The following is an 18,529-nucleotide window of genomic DNA, read 5'->3' on the forward strand; positions in this document are numbered from 1 at the left end:
TCAGTCGTGTGGAGATTCTACCAGAAAGATTGGCAAATAATATTAAATAATAGCAAATTACACATTATTATTTTTCTAGCGATAAATTATCATAATTTCTTTTTAAAAGAAACTAATATATCAAATAGAAAAATTTCGAAAATTTTAATTATTTCTTATATTCTCCTTCTTATTAATATTACTAATAATATTACAATTTTATATTCTTTTTGTTATTAATATTACTGATCTACAGATTCGTTAATCGTGGAAAGTATTGATAATCGCTTTATCTTCGGCCATTTAATCAGCCACAAATCTTCAGAATACCCACAAACTGTCCCGTAAATCGTTCCTGGCGAACCATAAGACCTGCGCAGGAGTCATGGGCATACAATTATTTTATGTACATTCCTGATCCCCTCCTCGTGAGAATCAATCAAGGGTGCAACCGGTGATATAAGCACACGAAGGAGATTTCCGGGATTAGACGAACGTAGCTGCCATCTGATCGAATAGGATGAATCAAAATCGATCGTGGATCATAAGCCCAGACCGTACATCTGAAGTTGCTCCACTAAAATCCTACAACTCAGAACTCTCATTTCGTTCTAACTTTTACTATTATTTCGGAAAGAAGCGTATAAGAAATATTTTATTGAATGAAACTTATGGTTATTGGTAGCTTAATAAACAAATAAAGAATTTTGAACATTATTATTTTAAGGATTGAAGGCTACGTCGATGCATCTGTTTAATAAAGTTTCAACAATTGTGTAAAGTCTGGTCACCTGGCAAAAGAAATCTGATTGTGAATATTGACTTTGAAAGCAACAATTGCCTGTCAAATATTAAGACAAATATTATAAATATCGAGTTCAGCAATAATTTAACTTAAGATGGTTAGTCACGCTGTATATTGATTTTTTTTACTGAAAATACATTTGTAATAAATATCTTGTAATTTCTATTTAAATTTTATCAATGCTCATGATAGTCGAGTTTCGTTACAGCGTTCATGAAATTTTCAAAAGAGTTTTCTAACAAGTGTTCAAACATCGTCGTGACTTACTGTATTATTATATCAAAAATTAAATATTCCTTCGAACAACCGTGCTCGGACGACATAAAAACCTAACTGAAAAACCATTTGTTTCCAGACTCTGGCGAGAGCAGCGTAATCTCTCCAGGATTACCAGAGCGTTACAGTCCTTTGGGGGCGACAGGATCGACCTCGAGTCACGATCCTTACGCTTCGAGGTCTGTTCAAGAATGTCCGGTTCCCCTTTGCAGAGGAATACCCACGGATTTCCCTCTCGCGAGATCGCCGTATTTAACTGCTTTGGGAAACGGACATCCTCATTTGTTGGGACAAGTTCAGCAGCAGCAACAACAACAACAACAGCAGCAGCAACAACAACAACAACAACAACTGCAACCGCAACATGGCAGCAAACCACCACGCAGCCTAGGCTTGATATGCGTGGTCTGCGGAGATACTAGCTCTGGGAAACATTACGGAATTCTCGCTTGCAATGGATGCAGTGGTTTCTTCAAAAGAAGCGTCAGGCGGAAGCTTATATATAGGTGAGTTCAATGAAGAACTTTGGAAATGTGTATTTGATTTTGTGTCTTTCGAGTAAGCATGAATGAGATCATTATATAATTACGGAATTATATCATCGGAGATTTCATCACTGGAGCTTCAATAGACAAGAATAAATTCTTTTTCTTCATAATCTCATTCGTACTTACTAGAAATATATGCTGCTTATTTATTGCAGTTAAAAAATGTATTGTGCTCAACAATAAGTTTCCCTTTCAGGCGGACAGCTTTCTTACATTTATAATATTCCCGATTCAATGTGAAACCAATATTTTTATACTATAAATTACTGAAATTTGCCGAATCAACAGATGAAACTAAACATTCCAATATCAAATTGGAAATTTTAATGACTATATGAATTGCTTCAAGTAACATTCAAATATCAGCAAAAAATCTTTTCATCTCACATAACACCTACTATATATAATACTAATATATATAATACTAATTCCGAAAATCATCCGATGCAACAAACTTGAAACTTTTTCCGAGGAACTCCCTATAAGATTGCAAAATCTCTGGTCTTCTATCAGATAGAAATTAGTCAGCGGATCCTCTTACGGCGTTTAATGTCAAATTGGTCAGCCCGTGGCGCCATGTGGTCCAAGTCGAGTGGGCTCATCGTAATACCGGGCAACAATGCGGAACGGCATAATGTTGAACCCTGGAGGACCTATCCACCTAACCCGCCGCCCTGTGTATACGACGTACTATTACCATCCCCTGGGAACGGCCATCCATCTCCATCGGATCCCTCTCAGCTCGGAATCGCTGTCTGATACGCTCGATCCGTTTTACACGGGGCCACGTACGAGCCCACGGACTGTCGGCTCGTGTGCGTGCATCCCTTTGACTACGTATACGTGACTATCGATAACAGGCGTCCATAGGTGTGCGCGTTAAGCCTGTCGAAGAGATACACGACGCGAGGATGCTCGATATACAAACTATTAACCCCGTCGATGCTCGGAAAATAAATGTTACAGCTACGTCGCTTTGAGCACGTGACCAGACTGCGAATAATCTTCAACAATGAATACGGAGTATTCTTGGGTATATATCCCGAGATTTTTGAGTCATTTCTTTCTTGATGGGCAGATGTTTGAAGATTTGGAGGAAAATTTCATGTGGTTTGAGGAAGTATTCTGATCATTTTGTTGGAGATACTAGTTGTTTCAATGTTTATTCATAATTTCAGACAGATGAGGGATTTGTGAAAAACTCAGAGAGATTGCGAGGTTTGAAGGGAGGTTTTACGCGGTTTTAGAAATAATTTCACGATAATTTTATTTACGGAACTGATAATTAATTTATTGAATAAAAAGATTGCAGCTACTTCAGTTATATTTACTCTTGATTACGTCTTAATCTTTTTAATCTTCTAATTATTTCTGATACCTATTTGAAACATTTTTAGTGTCAGTCAACTACGTATCCTCTATCATCATAGTATTTAAAAGGTGAAAGAAATCTCTATTTAGAGTATATTTTTATTGTATTCAGAAAAATATGAATTTGTATAAATGTCAATTATGAATTGCATTTAATATGCAACTGAAATGGAATGGAAAGTACGCGAACTTATGAACCAACTTAATGTATAATTTTGTCACAATGTAAAATCGGATCGAAAATCGACCATTTTCGCCACGTGTCTTCTCTATTCAAGAGCGTATCCCATTGCACCAACTTTTTATTCTTCGTTATCAATTCCTGTCGAATGGTCGTAACGCGGTAAAGAGTGAAGAGCCTCCGCACAGATAACCAATTACTAGTAGAGGGGAACAGAACCACGACAGATGCGTGTCGATGCGATGTACCGTAGCGCGGCGGCGTACCAACCATAATCGTCAGATTAAAGTCCAACTTCACGGATCGGTTAGATACAATTAAGTAGATCATGCATGATGCAGATTGCGTGGAAAGTTCGCACCAACTCCCATCGGGACACACTTGAATTTTGCGAGCAATAGATTAACTGTTCCATGCTGTGATCGATAAACGAGTCTTTTTCTTCGACAGCATTACTGGCAGATTTCTATTGATATGGATATTAGAATATATGTATCAGCCTTTCATACAATGGCTACGAAAAGAATTGGCACACCATTGTATTTACTATACCATTAAAATATTAATTTAAACCATATTAAATTTCGTATCATTTACTAGTATTTGCATATCGCTACAAAAATGTCATATTATGAAAATGAAGTACAAAATGAAGTAGAACCTGATAAATGATTGGAAAATAAGGGTATAAGCTAATATTGTATTTATTGTATATTACATTCTTCGTCCTTAATTTAATCTCTATCGATAGTTAATATTTATGAACGGAAACGTACATCAATTTCTAACATCCTACCAAAGCTCCAAATTTGCTTCATTCTCAAAAATGACAACTCTCAAACCATATTGCCCACATTTCTTGCTTCCACTATTGTATAGTAATGATCATCAGTGAAACCATTCTTCATTGGATTTCTAAATGTCAGGAAGGGGGCGGGGGAAGTCATTGAACGATCCGTAGTCGCGATCTCCGGACGCGATAACAGGCAGCACATGTTTCTGGTAACTCGATGAGCCAAACAATGCCGGTCAAGAAAAGAATAGAGAGATGCGTAAATAAATGTATGATGTGGTTCTGAAGCATGAATGCCGAGGAGGGCCGAGGGTGATGTATCCCCCGTTGTTGCACGGGCCAAAGGCGGCACAGCGAAGGCTCGCTGGGGTGTGAACGCAAATCAATTTGCGAGAGGAACCCCGCTGGCACGGCAACACGCAGCCACCCTTCGGTGCCCTTCGTGTTCCACCGCCTCGGGACAAGATAGTTCCAGGACGGTTGCGTCCTTTCGTCGCGCCGCTGGATCAAGCCGCCTCCTTGTGAGTGACGTTAGTTAAAATCGCGCTAACAGAGCCCCGGGAATCGATCGACCGCCCTGATCGAGCCCCGGGCGATTACCATCGAATTACTACCGTGGACATCTTTTTTTTGCTTCGTCTGTTCATGGGAACTGGGAATTGTTTATAGGAAGGCATGCCTTCCGTTTGAACAGTTGTGGTTGGTAAAAATGGTTGTGATTGATAAAGAAGAAGTTATCCTTTAATGCAAGGAAAGAACGAAAAAATCAACTCTCTCAGTTGTTATCTAACAACCGTTTATTTTTGCACAGGCACATTCTACACATTTATCATTAGTGTTCTATATCTTTTCCTTGATGCACCTATTCCTAAGATATTTGGACAAGTCTATCAAAAACGTTAGATGACTATGCACCCTTTGTTCACACGATTACTTTTTGATAGTCTCAAATACTTTCTCAAAATACTATTCTTTCATAGGTATAACATTTTAGATCAAAAATTGTTCATTCGTTTGACAAAATCGTATAATATTTCGATGAATTACGGTGGAATTACGATTGAATGGAAAAAGGAATGATATTAAATAGGTGTATATCACTTAAGTATCTAAGTTAAAACTTGAATTCTTAAATATTGATGTTCTTTTACCTCTCTAGCGCTCCAATTAAATATCGAACATTATTTCTTGAAGGAAATTTGATGTTTTAATATCTACTTCGATATTTTACTTTAGGAAGTTGCTGAAATTACTAAATCTTTAGAACACTGACAATGTGTAGATATCTATTAAATGATTCTCAATACATATAAAAAAGAGTGAAAACGAAATATGTTTCTGTACACGGTAACCATCCACAGAAACTGCAACGAATCACATCAATTTCTACGTCGAACGATTCCCGTTATGCAGAAGAAAAAGAAAAGTGGAAGTGATTGTAACCCCTAAGAAACGAAGCACCACGAGGCTACCGCGGGATTTGATGAAATTAAGAGGGATAAGAAGAAAGTACGTGACCCCGAGCGGTAGCCTCTTTACGTTAGTCAGCTCGACAGGATAACCGGGTTAGCTGAACAATGAAAGTAATTGAATTTAACGCCATCTCCTGAGTACGCAGCCAGGATTTCCGGCAAGTGCGCTCGAAATTTGTCGTCTTTTCGAAAGGGACAACAGCCATCAAGTTACGATAGTCGTCGATGAAACGTCGTCGTCAAGGATCGATCGATTTCGACAACCGAGAGAGCTTTTCTACCAATAATGGCAAATGATGTTTTCACGTCATAATTTTTCTTCATTTTCAATCTACTAATATTCGATATGAAAATAAATCGTACATAATTAAATTGCTATTTAGATGAGTTTAATAATGGAAATTGGAGATGTATGTAAAATGAAAATTTTTTTTAGAGAGAAATCCTTTCGATGGGAAATTAAGAAAAAAGCAAATTAAGAATAAGAATGAAAATTTTAAAACAAGATTTCCATTTAAGCTATCTTCAAATTTCATTTAATGATTATAATATTAATAAAATTGAAAAGTTAATTATTGGAGAAGTATTGGGGAGTACACACAATTTATGAAGGTCCTTCGCTTTTAGAACCTTCTGAAATGTATCGCAAAATTTTATGTTCAGATGTCAAGCCGGTACCGGAAGATGTGTTGTGGACAAAGCTCACCGAAATCAGTGTCAGGCGTGCCGTTTGAAGAAATGTATGCAGATGGGAATGAATAAAGACGGTGAGTAACTGAATTGAATATTAGGGGAGATATTCGATAAGCACGCAATTCATTTTATCGCGAAAATTACTTCATATCTTTTATGTGCTTCGTTTTAGTCCTTATTCCTCATTATAGATTAATATAAGAAACAATATTCGGCGAATAAAACGAATAATGTATATTTTACACATTAATGAAATGATGTAAAATTTAAAAGACTATTGTGAATGTTGACACATTTGGGATAACTTCGTGCGAGGAATAATTTGCTTCCTAAGCAATAAAATTCCATTTTCTTCGTCGAACCAATGAAGTTGTTCAAAATGTTCAAATATGATGGAAAGCGTAAACAGTAAAACTTCAGAATTGATTTTTAGATGAAACAAAAAACAATTCTGTGAACAACGAATAAGTTTTCTTCTTTAAACAGCGCTTGAACTTAACTCGTTCTAAATAGAAACTCGTTTTTTTTTTTGTTACGTTTTAAAGAACATGTCTCTTCCACTTCATGGATGCTGTATGGTGAGCATAAAACAATTACTTTCCTCTTAATCGACTTATGCAAGTTAATTAAAGTGAGCTGAAAAGAAGTGTCAGTGTCTTTTTAAGGAAACTTCGAAAAAATGTAAAATCAATTTTCTTTGGGATAAAAGCATCCATGTGTAAATTACAAATGAAATATCTAAAACCGACTGAGGTTAATATCTCAAATTTCATATCATAATTTATTTAGATCGTCAATAAAATTCCCCAAAATATTTAATCCCTATAAAACATCAACAAACACAAAAAATCCTACCAAAATTCAAGCCAAAAGAAAGAGTTTACACATCATTTACATTTATTTTGCTCAAACATCTATAACATCCAAGACACCATTATTCTACCGAAACTCCTTTTAGAATAAGTAATGTCTGTAAAAGTATGTATATTTCATATACATAAACATTTACATTTAACATCCGTTAACTCGTTTGTGAAACTAAATAAAGAAATATATGTATCTAAGCTAATGAGACAAATTCCAAAAGAGTTTTCCTAAATTGTTAAGAAAATTCCACGCAAATGATTTAATTATTAAAATCAACAAACATGCACCTAGCATATCTTTCTTCTGTGGTCTTCATATCTTTCAACATCCAAAACTCAACTCTAACGTTTACCAAAAGACAATTTACCAAAAGAAGCTTCACATTAACTCTGTCGACACAAATCGCGATTTTCGGAGCAAAAGAAAAATATCTCTCTCTCCTTTTAGAGGGTTGCCAATGCATCTCACCGGCTATCGATATATTAGATTATCTATTTCCGCAGGTAAACCCGTATTGTGGGAATCAATCAATGGCACGTTTTCTCTTTTCTCTTCGTTGAAGAGCGGAATTCGAGCGAGGGTCCTTTATGTTCGCGACATAAATAACTGGATAAAGGCGGAGCGATTGGCACGGGGTGGTTTGGTCCGCTTTGGCGGCACCGTTCGATTCAACTCTTAATGCCTTCTCAGCCAGCGAACAGGCGCACCTGCTACGGCAAAAGAGCATTTCCCCCTTTTTCCAACGTTGTTCCATCGTCTTCCTTTTCTTTTTTCTTCCGTCGCGTCGTCCCCGCGGAAACTCGTCCCGCGGCGCGCGCCAACTTTCTTATTGCCGAACTTGACGTCGTAAGAAGAAATACTTCCAATTGAATTCCGGTTCCCTTGGCGACCGGTACGATGACGTTTCTATGGTACGTCGGTCGTTTCCCCGGGAAATTAGATTGCCCAGCGTCGGGAGTTACGCTTCGCGATGAAGACCAAGATATTTCGTAAACTTTCGCGATTTCATCTTCCGATATATCAATTTGTGTGTTGTTATTTTTCTGCAAGCAATTGATATACATAGATCATTGTTTGATTAATATCGTTTTGTAGGTGCTTCTGCTTGCATCGTGAAGAATTGTTTGTCATGATGTTGCTATTCTATTATAAATTGGTATATAGGAAGGAGATTGTTTAACAGTTTTGGTATAAATTTTGTTGATGGTTATTAACGTAGGGGTGGGGGGTTGAAGTAGGAGCGAGACAGAAAGATGTGGAGAAAGGAAGGCGAAGAGAAAGTTTCGTCCAGAACTAGAGAATGATGCTAGAGATACTAGAGAACTAATCAGTAAGTGATATAAATTGTTGAAATGCAGGAAGGGGGTTGTTTTCATGGTTTTGATATTAATTTTGTTGATAGTTACGTTTTTAGAGGCACAACAATTTTCTAACTGATTTTTAAGGGATAGAGACAAAAATTTCAGTATTTTCCCTAATTTCGTGTGATTTTAAATGGTTTCATTTTTTATCGCTTTTATTCCACAAATAAAGTAAAACCACGTATATGAATACTTTTGGAAAATTTTACTTTCAACAATATGTTATCAAAATGTGTCCTTTTAGTCACCGAATGACATAAACGTCGGAAAATCAACAAAAATGGATTTATATCTTTCTTGAAGAAAAAGCTAATAACGTCGCAAAGCTTCTCTTTATAATATTATATTTCATAATATCATAATATTAATATAAAAATACCAAAAATTATTCAATCAACTAAATACATCGAACCACTCAATATATCCAATCAATATATCTAAAATCGTCACCTGTATTGATATAATCATTCAATAAAAATTCATATCACGCTTTAAATACATTTTCCATTTCCATCAGGCGGAATAATCAAAAGTCCAGGTAACCGATCTACCATCCCCGTCCATTTATCGATGGCACGTCGTTTCTCCAGGCGTAATTCCTCGTAATTACAATCGTTAATTTTTCTCGTTCGATAAGCAGAGAAACTTCTCCATCCGGTGTGAACCCTTCCCATGGTGTCGGCGTCTACGACATGCAGTTTCACACCAGGGAGATAAACGCCCTTTTACAGATCGTTTCACTCTCATTTGCGTGAAGCTCACCGTGGGAGGTCTGCCTCCCTTTTTCACTTTGCTTCTTCCGCATTTTCTGTCCCTTTCTTTCTCGTCCACCGTTATGACACAATTTGCTGTGCTCTCTTTCTCTGTACGCCTCCGCTAACGGATTCCTTGTCATCGTGCGATACACGCGCGTCCCTTGAGCAGACGCGAGGAAAGGGCGCGCGCCAGACAACGAGGAGCGCGAGGATTTTTGCGTACAAGGATCGGTCGCACGTTGCATACGTTTATTTCCCCCAATTAACCCTTCGGGGCTCGGCGACGGCCACGCGACCGTCGCTAACGACCGCGGTGTTTACGACGCCCGACATCGTTTTCGCCCGTCGCGGCCAACCGCACTATTCTCTGCATGCGGCATGTCTTCGCCGCGTGTTTCATGTTTTGCCGCTCTGCATACGCGATTTTCATCGGACGCCAACCGCAACACGCGGTAACGATCATTCTAACGGTTAATTTGTGTGTGGTAGATCGAGCAATGATAATTAATATCGCTTTGTTTGAAGATAAATGAAAAGACAATTTCGATGTAGAATTTTAAGTGAAACAACTCTTCTATAAAAAGACAGGAAAAACAGAAACGTGTGTAAATGTGGCCTATCTTTCACCTACGGTGTGCGTATGCGTATACATTAATTATAAAACCACCCTGTATTAACATTTTATAAAACTTATCAACAACATAATGTCACAGCGATATCCGAAATCTATTTCCAAGTTAGAAGTTCTCGAGTGAAGTCTCCCCCTAGTGTCCTTAAGTATCCACAACACCTCGAATCGCGGGTTGATGCATTAAAAAAAGAAAATCAAAGGCACGTGGAAAAAGAAGAAAAGAGAAGAAGACAGAGGAAAAAAGGAGAAGGAAGGGGGTGTGTGAAAATAAGCGGACTGAAGAGTTAAAAAGACAAAAGGGAAAGCACGACGCGTTACACACGCGGACAAGAAAAATTTCCCGGGAACGCGACCGGCGGAAGGGCGTTTATCTTTTCCGCCGGCAGGGTAAACGGGAGAAAAAGTGAGAGAGCGAGGGCGAAGCAAGGGAAGAAAGCTCCGGGAACAGAAAAAAACGAGAGAGACAGAGAGCCGGATGCAAAAGGCTTGACGAAGTAGGAGGATCCTATTAAGCCGCTCAGCAGGCAGCACAACGCGTAGGTAAAGTGAGCCGCGGCACGCTTTTTATTATTACGAAATTACTGTGCACCCGTGCCACGCTAAAAAGGGGGAAGCTGGAAAAAAAAATTCTGCTGGCCATTACACACCACTGAGTGCCCTAATCGCGACGCCATTAACATGTGCCCGACGTCACGAGTCTTCCCTCTTGGGGATGGAATGGATGGAATTGTCGCGTCTTTGTGGTACAGCCTTTGCGGGAAGTTGAAGATGTTGACCATCAGTATTTCCTGCTTTGAGACACGCTTTTCGAATGAAGATGGAGATTTTCGGGTGCTCTTTAGCGATAGGGGAAATGCACGCTAACGTTTATAAGCGTCGGGACACTTATACAGTGGCTCGCGAAAGTATTTGGACATTTTTAGGTACTTTTTATGAATATATTACGTGTTTTATAGAAACATTTCGGAACTTCATTAGTACTATATGAAGCTGGACTATGTATATATCATGATATATTGGTACATGCAAATTTGTGCACGTGGTAAATGATACTGGTTAAACTTCTTTATATTTTCTATCTAATTCGTTTCAAATTTCTTTGATCAAATTTAATTTACTATTTTCCTTTAATTTTTGCAAATATGTATTTTTTGCAAAGCTTTGCTGATTTTTTAGGATTAACAACGATTGCTAATTTTTCAATTATCATTATTACATCATCGAACATGGTGCACTGGTAAGTGTCCATTTTATGTTTTGAGTAATTTGGTTTCCTACATTATTCAAAGGCATTTCTGAACATAACAAAGATAACCGAATAAAAGGAGAAAATAAGTGCAGTATGTTCTTCATTCAATGTTATTAAAATATAAATATTCGTGTTATAACTTATTATGAATAACCTTTTGTTGATTTGCCCTCTATAGAATACCAAAAACAATATTTTTTCTTTCGCAGTTGTGTAAATATTTTATGATGTTCTTATCAGACCACACTGTGTGACAATACGAAGAAAGGAACTTAAACATAAATCGCCACACCTTCTACATCAAAATTTAAATTGAAGTCACTAATATATAATCTTTCGCTTTTCTATTTATGTTAAAATAGAACACTCCAAAATTCCAATTCTCATTTTGCCATTCCATTCCTTTTTTCTATTTATCTTACGATTCAGTTTTATACCGGAACATGCCAATATTTTGTCTATATTTGATATGCTAATATAATCAAAATTTAAATTTAGATATTTAATACATCATTTTTCATTTTCCTGCTTATCCTAAAATTCACATTTGTAGTGAAACATGCCAAATATCAAAAGAATAATACTTTGTCTTTATTTCGATCCTTAATGTATCCTTATTATCCTTATTGTGCCACTAATATAATCATTTTCGAAGGTCAGAACGCCAAGTTAAGCATTAAGCAAACAAAGCAAAGCCCCTCTTCTTCCCATTTCGATTTCGCGTATTAATTCATTCCCGATGAAAATACACGTCGCTGAAAATACGAGAAGGGAATATTACTCCATTTTCTGGCAGTCTACGGTGCATAAGGTTTCCAGAGGTGGAACCTCGCCTTCCGTTAGCTGGCAGCCGAATGGGAATTATCGAACGGCAATATATACAAACAATAAACGCGGCTGATTCCTACACGTCTGTTAAATTCACGCTTGTCAGTCGCAGGCCACTGGCGTGATATAACGCTGCGTTACGTGAGTTTGACGAGAGGGTGGTGGCCAATCGTTTGTTCCCCGATTAATCTGGCAAGACTCGTCGAACCAGCGAACTCCACTGATATTTCAATAACCAAGAAACTCTACAGGGGAGAGGATATTCCATGTAACGAACGCAGTGGAGAGACATTATCGAGAGACATACCATGAACGACGCTCGATTGTCTGGTTTAGTTGATCGTTTTGTTCTCTCAGAACGGGAACCTTGTTCTTGGAATTGCGCTATTGCATAATATTATACACGAATATTACTTAATTTTAGCTCAACTGGAAAACATGCATCGACGATTATGCCGATAATACTTATAAAGGAATTATTATGTTAAGAACTAGAATTATCTAAAATTTAGTACCATGTTTCTTATAGATCAATTATTATATTAAAAACTATATTAAAAATGTTTCGAAGCATAAAGAATGAAAAAATATTTGGAGTTGAAGTTTATTTATGGATTTAATAAATAAGGATCATTTAGATGATTTATTAATTTTTTTAATAGATTTCAGATATTTCTATAATTATTATTATTATATTGTTTCCCAAATATAGAACGTTTGTTAACGTAAAATATATAGTGGCTTCCTCACCCCTTCTCTGATAAAAATACACGCCACTATTTTTATCATCACGTTCGATACGTCGAAGGAAAACAATAATCTTGATCAATTAATCGTTATCAATTTGTAAGGTTAAAAACCTCGAACAAGATTGTTCGTTTCCTTGAGGATTGACAAGCAATTAATCACGGTGTGTACAATTTCGCAAATTGTGCGCAAATTTCGAAAGACATTACGTTCGATGGCGCTGACTGAAGCGCGCGCGAGGCAGTACACAGAGGCGTGTAATTAATTCGTGGCTGCAATTAACGCCTGTTATCGACGTTACATCGAAGGTGTACGCTTCTGTTTCAGCTGTACAGAATGAACGGCAACCCAGAAACACTGCCACCATTAGACCAGAGGCTCTCGTCGAAATGGACCAGGAACGCGCGCTTCGAGAGGCAGCAGTCGCCGTCGGTGTTTTTGGGTAAGCCACTATTTTTTATTCTTCGCCCTTTTAATTTGTAAATATTTGCTGATACATGCAGCTTCACGTAGTTCTCAATAGAATACTGAATGGCTAAAATTATATCTCAAAAATATAATTCGAGTTCATACGGTAGGTAGGGAACGAATTTTTGTGCATCTGTAGAAAATTTAAAGGAACATCATTCCATAAAATTTACATATACAAAAATATATAGAATTTCGAAATTACATTACTTGTTATAATATTTAGTAGATGAAATAAATCTTTGCCTACATCTGAGCTTCCTAGTTCATAAAAATATAAATTAGTATAGATATTCGCAATCTGATAATAGAATTCTGTGTTTGAATAAATGGACAATCAAGCACTAACTAAAATTTCCTTCTATTAAATGCAGTTTAGACAAATAGAATTCTATAATAAAAGCTACAACCAAAACTTACACAAACCAAGAATTATCTCTATAATTATCCAAGATCCTCGTTCCACTTCTTCGAACACTAAGATATATATTTTCACATATTGGATCCCGCGTTACGTGTATTTAGGTGACGCAAAGGCGCGATGAATCGTCGAATGGATCCATGTGGTCAGTCATGGAGGGGGATTAAAGGTAACAGCGAGGGCTTAACGATCGATAATCGGCGATTCATCGGGAGCAACAACGATAAGAGCAAGAGAGGCGACGACGTTGTTGGCACGTTTGATCTTCTGCTGCACAGCAGCATACTTTTCGCCGTCGTGAGCAAGCGCGCTCGCGACACGCCACGCCGAGCGTGATCTATCATGAAAAATTACCTTTGACTAGTAGCCCGTGGCTGACCGTTTTTCAGGTAACCGAGTACTCAGGTTGGAACTAATGGAAAATCCATAGAGCGCCAAGGGGTGAACGTTAAAAGCGACAGCGAGCGTGCCGACGATGCTCGGCGTCGATAGCCGCAGTTTTCTCGAAATTATCGCCTTCTTTTCTCACCGTGTATCTTTTGATATGATTGCTCCAGTTTATTCTTCTATCATTAATGTTCAACTATTAACTCTTCGTAACTTGAATTGTTTCCTTTTCTTGCATATGCAATGGCTATAAGCTTTTGCACATTTACTGTATTTGCTATAGTATTTAATTAGATCCAGTATATTAATATATTGGCATAATAAATTTCGTATCATTTAGTACTGCTTTCACATGACTACAAGAATTTGATACTGTGAAAGTGAAATGTAGAAAATGGTAAAAAAGACGGAAAATTTATTAAAAGATGTGAATATGTGCAAATACTTATTGCAGGTGTAGTTATTCCTTAGATATATACTATATTTCGTGGTTATCCATACGATTATTCCTCTCAAGAATAGGATATTTGAAAATCATTGAAAAGAGATAATTCGGAGATATCTATTGTTCCTTAGATCTTAGAAAACGAGGGAAAATTTAGATAAATATATCTCAAGGTAAAAGATATTAAATTATTCGACATCACATCAAATATGGATGGAATGGATAGGATTAACCTATTAAGCAAATCATCCTTTAACTAAAAATTAATGACGGAAAATCAACTTCAGACTAATCGATTTTAATTGTGTTAAATATAAATAGGACATAATTCATTTTTAGCGCGATATAATATAAAAACAGGAAATCCATAAATATTGTGTCCAAGAGATTGAAAAGTGATGAGTTAACTCATCTTTTCCGATTAACAGGTTAAAGAATTCCGTTCATTCCTACGCAATTATGCACGATGATATAATTACTCTTTATGATATGTACGAACATGAAATAAAAGAAGAATTTTCTGGTGCATAAAATGTTCGAATATTTTTAGAAAAGCTGAGTTACAGAGATGGTAATCTGAAGCAGCATTGTACATGAGGTAACAAGCTTAATTTATAGATGGTTAAACGAAGTCAGCTGTGCTGACTAATTTTGCAACGATTTATACACAAAGTATTACATTTCTTATATTCTGGAATCATAGAAAGATTGAGACGATTCGTGATCCTGTAATTTCTCTATAAATAAGCGCTTCGAAACAACACTACGATTCGATAATGTCAGTAAGAATGAAGAGATCGTCGGAACAATCAATTATGGATAATTGTCTTTCATTAAAACCGAACGCGTACTGAAATCCAGATGAATAAGAAATTTATTTTAGTTTCGTATTTACGTAAATATCAATCTTTGGTGACATCGTAGGATAGTCGCTAATAAGATGTCTCGTGTAGTTTAACAAATCGTTTCATCTTTTTGGCCATTTTTTATCCATTCGTGGCTATATCCGGATAAAGATCGAATATTGAAATTGTGTAAGTTCGATCAAGCTTTATTTGCACGTTAACCTTCGATGATAGTGTTGGAAGCATTGCTGACCTACATTTCGGGGGAAATTTCACGGAAGGTGTAGCACAATGAGAACATGAGAAACGATATCGATATTATGGCTGAATAGAAGAATTAAATTTTCGTGTGAGCTAATTATAACATGCATGTTTCGCGTGATCGAGATCATGTTCGTTGAAAGGAAGAAATGCTGTTTATTCCAATTATAATATGTTAAAAAAAAATACGTAGCTGTACAAATTGGTACCAACGCGACTTCTCGTTAGTTGTGGATTCGCGATACGTTCCAGAGCTCATAGAAGCTCTGTCATAAAACTTGTTTTAATTCGGCGCGATTGTTAATCCGCCTCGAAAAGCGAAGCTTGACACTTTGATACGAATATATATATATATATATATATTTCCTGCAAATTTTCTGCTAAAATCAATTTATGAAACATTTTATCTTTCTTTTCTTGTATCTACATTTCTTAGTTCCACCTCTCCACGGTAGTTACTAGACCGATAGTTAATTATGCAGATTCAGATTATGAATAGACGTTCGACGCGTATGTACTTGTGCGTTTTCTTCGTTACGTGTATATCTACCTATATTATTTATATAAAAGCTATGCGCCTGTACACTGTACACAATCTCGTTTTTAAATCTTACTCCCAATTTTCGAATCCATATAAATGCTAATCCATATGATTGTAAAAATCAAGCACAGTGTCCCCTTGAATAATTTGGGCGAATAACGCCCTGGCCCTCGCTCTGGGAGACATCATATGCTTTTCATTACGCGAAACCCTTTGCAAGGTTGGTGAACCTATATCTGGACTATCTCCTATATTCCTTTCCAAATGATACGTCGATATCGGTGGTAACGCGGATCTCATGTCGCTTTCCGACTTGGCAAATTTCTTGATCGGCTCTGTGTACCTGATCGAGTCGTCCTCGTCGATATCCACGATGAATCCTCGCCTCAGATTCTCCGATTTCGTTTCCCTGATGACAGAAGCGACCCGTCTCTTTATATCCGCCTTGACAATGGCGGCTTCCGTCGTGTCCCTCCTATTAACGCTCGGAGTTTTCGTCACGCTGTCCAGCATGTTCAGCAATCTATCGAAGGAGCTACAAATCTCATCAAAAGACTGCTGGCTAAGCAACAGAAATCCGCTCGTTTCCTGTTCCTTCTCTTTCAAAGCGTTCTCCAGCTCAGTCAGATTGTTCTTCATCTCGTTCAACTGCTCCTCGGCAGCCTCACGGCGCCCTTGTTCTTCAGCCAGCAATAACCCGCTTCGTCTCGTATCTTCGAGAAGACGATCGTGTTCAGCCTTTGCTTCAGCTAACTGAATCTGGATCTTCTGAATTCTAGCAGAATCCTCTGTCTCTAGATCATCCGTCATCTGAGTCGCAACATCGACCTTTATTAATTCTAAATTCTTCGAAGAGGATCTGTCGGTATCAGCCTGAACACTATCCGTGTACGATTGAACATTGTTTTGACAAGCATCGCCCATCACAGGTTGTATGTGAGACTGGAGATCCAAATGGAGAGATATCTTCGACTTGGTCTGACCATTTTGAACGATCTGCTGTTGCTCTTGATGATGTGACTGTCTGTTTTTATACGGTGGAACGTGAGGTCTCATTTTCGTTTTTTTCGCGTCATTCACCAGATTAACTGTCTTTCTCCGTGCAGACTGATAAGTCCTCTTATACTCTGTTATAGCGCTACGTGGTCTGATTGGAGGTTTCCCGTGATTCTCGTTCTCGTTCCTCTTTCCAGTGCCAGCTGATACCACTCTTCGATCGTGTTGTGGTAAACCCAGCCATCGGTATTCAGACTTCGTATCAACGTTATTCTCCTCTAGCCTCTTGACCACCTCCTTTACCAGTGCCTCGTTCAAGTTCGCATTTTGTCTAACGTCCAGAATACTCAGAGTGTTATTATGATCCAGTAGTTCCAGAAGATCTTTACCGATCTTATCGGTCAATCCACAGCGCTGCAGGTCCAACGCCTTCAGCCAAAGACTGTCTCTCACTGCTTCGATCAGTTCGATCACCGCCGCGTCACCCAATTGAGGATTATCGTTCAGCGTCAAACGACGTAACCCAGACATTGCCTCGAGATTCGGCTCTTGGTACCTGAGTGATTGCTTCCAAGTATCGTGATAGAGCAACAACTTTTGTCTGCACAACGCCGCTGCCAGGGCTGGCCCACATTTGCACGTTAAGTCACAATAGCTGAGATTCAGTGACCTGACGCTTGGGACGTCGGCCACCGTGCGACATAAAACTTCGCAAGAGCTGTCACCGATGTAACAACGCTGAAGAGAGAGATAATGGAGCGTGTGCGTGTGTGATAGACCCACGCAAAGCACCGCCAAGCAGTCTGGCGGAAAAGGGATTCCTTCCAGCTCCAGATTAGTTAGAACCGGCGAGTTTCTGACGCACTGAGCCACACTATGCGACAACCATTCTAAAAGATACCGAGACAATACGACAGGTGCCTTGCCCATCGTTCTAGCCTTGTCTTCCGAGTTAATTTCTTCCAATGGTTTCCGACACTGATACCTACTGCGAACACTAATTGATCGTAGGCTACGATCAAGCGACAGAGAATTTAAAATGGGACCCCAGTCGTCCATTTTGACGCGATCGGTGGTGAAATCTAAACTATGGGGCAGTGTCACGCAGATAACTGGCAAGGGACGAAGACGTTGTTGTTTGCACAGTTCCATGTAGCAGTTGGCGAAGTTTCGGCTGTTCGGAATCGCCATCTTGGATGATGACACGGAAAACGGTGCATTGACCTTGCCTTGGTCAACTGCGGGCTTCGTGGTAGGTGACAGGGTGGCGGTGATCGCTTCGTTCAAAGATGCTGGTTCCTGGTTTAAAGAAACGATCTAGAATCTGCTTTGAATATTTTTGTACATCACGTGACATATTGTGTTCTGCCGTTCATGTGTGTCGATGTTTTTCGTGATATAACTTTAGAAATAAAATAGAACTTTAGCAAAATATAGAATATTTAAAATACAGAATTCTTTCTTTTCATTTGATTTGGTTTATTGCACTAAAGGGACAAAATTGGGCGATGGACAGTAAAGTCTGTATTTCGTTGACATTGAAATTAATAAAATAAAACAGGCTGTATAATTATGTATTATTATTCAAGCTATTGTTAACTAATAGTTA

General features: G+C 38.0%; 2 protein-coding genes across 4 annotated transcripts in view; one reads left to right on the plus strand and one right to left on the minus strand.

Moving 5' to 3' along the window:
• LOC132910650 (photoreceptor-specific nuclear receptor-like) overlaps window positions 1–18,529 on the plus strand; it is a 30,423-nt gene that overhangs the window by 8,527 nt on the left and 3,367 nt on the right. For 2 of the 3 annotated variants that reach the window (XM_060966467.1, XM_060966466.1), the window contains 4 exons: window positions 1,140–1,566; window positions 6,089–6,192; window positions 6,664–6,696; window positions 12,884–12,998. In XM_060966467.1, the coding sequence (XP_060822450.1) occupies window positions 1,140–1,566; window positions 6,089–6,192; window positions 6,664–6,696; window positions 12,884–12,998 (679 nt within the window). The remainder of the gene's footprint in view (window positions 1–1,139; window positions 1,567–6,088; window positions 6,193–6,663; window positions 6,697–12,883; window positions 12,999–18,529) is intronic. The other variant, XM_060966468.1, reaches the window with a different exon arrangement.
• On the minus strand, window positions 14,500–18,303 carry LOC132910649 (protein Cep78 homolog). The gene has a single exon (XM_060966465.1). It carries the CDS (start codon window positions 18,109–18,111, stop codon window positions 16,024–16,026), a length of 2,088 nt encoding a protein of 695 aa, XP_060822448.1. The 5' UTR covers window positions 18,112–18,303; the 3' UTR covers window positions 14,500–16,023.

The sequence above is a fragment of the Bombus pascuorum genome, chromosome 9, assembly GCF_905332965.1.
Source record: "Bombus pascuorum chromosome 9, iyBomPasc1.1, whole genome shotgun sequence".
Lineage (NCBI taxonomy): Eukaryota > Metazoa > Arthropoda > Insecta > Hymenoptera > Apidae > Bombus > Bombus pascuorum.

Coding starts and splice junctions, on each gene's coding strand:
- LOC132910649 (XM_060966465.1), bottom strand. CDS start 18,111: ATGGCGATTCCGAACAGCCGAAACTTCGCCAACTGCTACATGGAACTG.